The sequence below is a fragment of the Teleopsis dalmanni genome, chromosome 2 (genome assembly GCF_002237135.1).
Source record: "Teleopsis dalmanni isolate 2A chromosome 2, ASM223713v2, whole genome shotgun sequence".
Classification (NCBI taxonomy): domain Eukaryota; kingdom Metazoa; phylum Arthropoda; class Insecta; order Diptera; family Diopsidae; genus Teleopsis; species Teleopsis dalmanni.
The window spans coordinates 167,903,718-167,908,348 of record NC_051847.1 but is presented as its reverse complement, the minus strand read 5'-3'; the positions used below and the strand labels follow the sequence as shown (position 1 = coordinate 167,908,348).

Genomic DNA, 4,631 nt, shown 5'->3' with positions numbered 1-4,631 from the left:
CGTGGAAATAAATGAAAATTTGGCCAATATTCACAACATTTTTAAGTACTCGAATATTTTCTTACATAGATATTGCTTAAAACTTACAATATATAGCAATATCTAACATACTATAATCAAAATTCACATTAAACTTTGTAATGGAAATATTAGCTATACCTCACTAACATATAACGGAAGATTTAAGCTACGTACATAAATAAAAGAAATTATTCAAGTACCTTGGATCCCTTATAATGAGCTTAACACAATTGAAGAAAAAAATCAGATTAGTATAATCTCCAGATATATTAGTGATGTTATATTGCCAGTCAAATAAGCATTGAGAGCATACGATATGTATATTTAACCTATACTCCATATATATATACCTGTATGCTATTATGGCCCTAAATCCTAAACCTAAGAATGAAAGCTATATTCAACTTTTTGTATATGTTCCCTATATACTACTGTCAGACGTTGGACATTTTTAAAGGAAAATTCTGGTGAGGTGGCTCTTTAAATACTCTGTCTAATATAATATTTGTCAATGAAAAATATATACATTTATGACCAACTCTCCTATATGTTGGATCCATGGTCGTGTAAATGGAAGACATACATGGTCATGTATTAATCTACACAATTTAGAACAGTAATTGTTCCAGTTTCCATTTAGTAATAAAGAGATCTTTAAAATAATTATTATAATGAATTTGAATGAAAAAAAATGTGCGTTGTCTATTATAAATCAAAATTAAAATACCAAAATTTGAGAAGTGTGATAATGCAAGTAAGCAAGGTGGACCATTACGGAACTTTTTGAAACGATTGAATAAATTAAATACTTTTGATACAATACAATCTTGAGAGCATATTATATGTATTAACTTTATATCAGATTTATATCAGATTTTATGTGGGTATACCAATAAGTCGTATCTAAGCAACGTTACCAAAAACGGGGTATAAAAGAATTCAATTCGTGAACCTTGTATATTTTCGTAAAAGTATAAAAAGTCCATATGTTTAACAATAGTCACAATAGAACCACACTAGTGTATTTAGTGCTCAAAGGTCGTTTATACCTACACACTTTTGCAATCAAATTGAAGCAATTAAATACTAATAACTTTTGTATCTGCATATTCTGTTTCTATATATTATCATAATATTTGTAATTATTGTATAGATTCCATATATAAAGTTTAAAATATTAAATGTAAAAAGATATCAAGTATAATATGTATATACTATTAATTCTCTAGTAAATTACGGTAGTTTCTGATGTTACGTTCATTATAAACTGCTAATGACATTCACTGTAATAAATCGTGTGTATTTGTCACTATAACCTTTAACCGATACGCTATAACTTGGTATACAACCTTTAAGCTTTGTATCCAAACAATGTATTACCAGACATATTACTATGTTAAAGACATAGTATTACTCTGGTTTGAATTATGTAGAAGTATGTTTCATCTTTATTATCATCTGTATTAGGATATATCTAGTTAATTAATATTTAGCGATCATTTAGACATCTATAAGAATGTAGATTTGTAGAAAGATTTTAATTTGATTTTATATCAAATCAGAGCGTATAAATATCAATATGCTAAGGACATGCAATTATAAATTGGAGTATTCATCTTCGATAGAATAACTCTTAAACTCTTAATTTTATCATCGTTTCTTTATTTATACAATTCTGCTAAAACGAAACGATGGGTTATAAATTTTTAAAATATACTTCTCCTGTTTATTTAAGTGGGCACACTTTCTCCTTCCAGTTCCAAATATATTTATTTATATAATTTAGTAATTAGTACATAGTAATTAATATACAATTAAGTAATGAAGGACCAAACAAATGCTGAGTTCTATTTGAAACGTAATCAGAAGTACGTCAATTATGGGCATTAATATAAATAGCGTAAATACTATAGTTACAATGTATATAATAATATAAACTATATAATGTATATAATGTAATAATATTTGTAACGTAATATAAATATAATTAAATACTAAATACTATTATAAAAAAGTGTCCAAGGTTGGTTTTCGCAAGTAACTTTTCGTACACTCAGAAAATCATAGTCTAACTACATACAGGTGAATAGGACCTGATAATTTTGTTAGAAAAATTCTGGCTCATGTGCTAAAGAAGATATGAAAACCAACCAGTGATATGGTTGAACCAACCAAATGCGTCGAGTAGGATTATTTTAATCTGAAATTTAGATAAAATCTGATTAAATCAACCATATTAAATCAATCATAATGTCATTTGCAATTCTCATACATTCTCATCAGTACTGTATCCTGTCTGTCTATTCACTTTAAAATACTTTTACATGAAGTATTTATATTGATCAATATTATCACCAAACCTAACAATCCTAATTAAATGATCATTTAATTTCAGATTTTTAAAACTTTTGAATATTTTACACAACCACTAATCAAAATCTTATATCTCTATTAGTTTTTAAATATATTTTTAAAATAAGCACAAAACATAAATTTCGCGGTCTTACACCTACAACCAAAATCGTGCACCCCACCCTGCTCACAATAAGTTAACAAGAATTAATTATATAATATTTTATCCATTTAAGCACAATAGAATGAATCAATAATTTATGACAACAAAATAAATAAAAAATAAATTTGGCATAACAATATTGGTAACAGATCTAATTGTAATTATCTGTCAATCAATTTGGCACATTCAGATATTTCGTATAAATAATGTCGACGTCGCGAGAAACTGTATCATTTACTTCTTGTGTTCACTTCTGTAAAGAACAAAATCAACTCAAATCAGCTAAAATGGCTTTCAAAGTGAGTTAAGTGATTTGTGATTTATAATTTGTGATTACAAACACTACAAAATCAAACATCAAGCAAATATCAAGTATCTTTCGGATTAATAATTCATTTTTGTTGAAATTTTTATTTCGCAGTTTGTCTTCGCATTCGCACTCGTAGCTGTCGCCAGCGCTGGTTTCGCACCCGTCGCTCAAGTCTATCAAGCAGCACCAGTCGCTGTACATGCCGCCCCACTAGCCGTTGCTCAAAAGGTCATCGTTAAGTCCGAAGAATATGATCCACATCCACAATACAGATTCTCATATGGTGTCGATGACAAACTGACTGGTGATTCCAAGAGTCAAGTTGAAGAACGTGATGGTGATGTAGTTCGTGGCGAATACTCTCTTATCGATGCTGATGGTTATAAACGTACTGTACAATATACCGCTGATCCACATAATGGTTTCAATGCTGTCGTACACCGTGAACCACTCGTAAAAGCTGTTGCTGTCGCTCCAGTTGCTCACTACTCTGCTCCAACTGTTGTCAAGACAGTTGCTCCAGTTGCTCACTACTCCGCTCCTGTAGCACAATACGCAGCTCCAGTTGCTCACTATGCTGCTCCAGCTGTTGTTAAAACTGTTGCTCCAGTAGCTCAATATGCCGCCCCCGTTGCCCATTATACTGCTCCAGTTGCTCACTATGCTGCTCCAGCTACTATTGTGAAATCTGCTCCAGTATCTTACACAAGCTACGTCGCTCCAGCAGCAGTCGTTAAATCTGCAGTGGCTTATCATCATTAAAGTAATGACCGCATAACAGTAGTTAGACTTGTATTTTGTTAATTATTTATTGATGTTAAAGCTTAGAAGAACCAAAATCGCAACAATTAATAAAATGTGATAAATTCTATGAAATACCGAACATAATTTATCTTTCACTGACTTTTACAAGTATAGATAAAAAATTGTTATTGATTATAGATTATACTGAATCAAATACGTTAGATATGACATATTCTTGAACTTAGAATAAGTTTCCATTTAAGGTGTCATTGATGGATTGCATCAATGGGATTGGTATTTACCATAGATTGTGCTGGTTACAAAAGATAGATATAAAATTTATAAGAGTTATATTCTAGGGATCGTTTTATTTTAGTTTTCTTTCATATTTTCAAAAGTATTGTTTCGTTTTTTAATACTACAAAGTATTACGATTCAGGCAGATCCATTGCTAGAAGTTAAATTTGGAGGCTTTAGAATAAAATGCTAAATTGATTTCATATTTGTTTAGCATTCAGTAAAGTAGATGCATTAACAATAAAGTACAAAATGTAGAAATAAATAAGTAAAAATAATGTACATATGCAATCGTTCGATTCTTTCCACCTTGAGGGACTGAAATCCTCCTTCCTACCATCTTCGTTTGTGCCTGGATTCTGAACTTCAAACACTGTTTAAATTTTTTAAACATATAACGTGGTTTCACTAAAAATCTGTATTGAGGTTGTATTCTATTAAGCATTGTTCCAATGATCTATTATTGCTTTGCGTCCAGCTAGATATAACCTGTAAAGAATATTTTTCAAAGAGGTGTAGAATTTCAAAGCATAATAAAATACTCACAAATTAATAAAATTCCTAAATATTTCGTTCAGAATATAACATTATGGCAGGAAATGCTATATTGTAATGTTGGTGTTGAATAATCGGATCAAAGTCATGATCAAAGTTATTTACAGCGACTTTCAGTATGAAACAACTTAATAATTATGGCTAATTATATAAAAATATATTTAGAATAATTAGAAAAATTCTGACTAG

At 29.8% G+C, this 4,631-nt stretch overlaps 1 protein-coding gene across 1 annotated transcript; it reads left to right on the top strand.

Annotated features, from left to right (window-relative positions):
* Nucleotides 1–2,775: 2,775 nt before the first annotated feature.
* Nucleotides 2,776–3,707, top strand: LOC119680754 (larval cuticle protein A3A-like). The gene is made up of 2 exons (XM_038093717.1): nt 2,776–2,835; nt 2,958–3,707. Exons 1-2 carry the CDS (start codon nt 2,824–2,826, stop codon nt 3,606–3,608), a joined length of 663 nt encoding a protein of 220 aa, XP_037949645.1. The 5' UTR covers nt 2,776–2,823; the 3' UTR covers nt 3,609–3,707.
* Nucleotides 3,708–4,631: the final 924 nt, after the last annotated feature.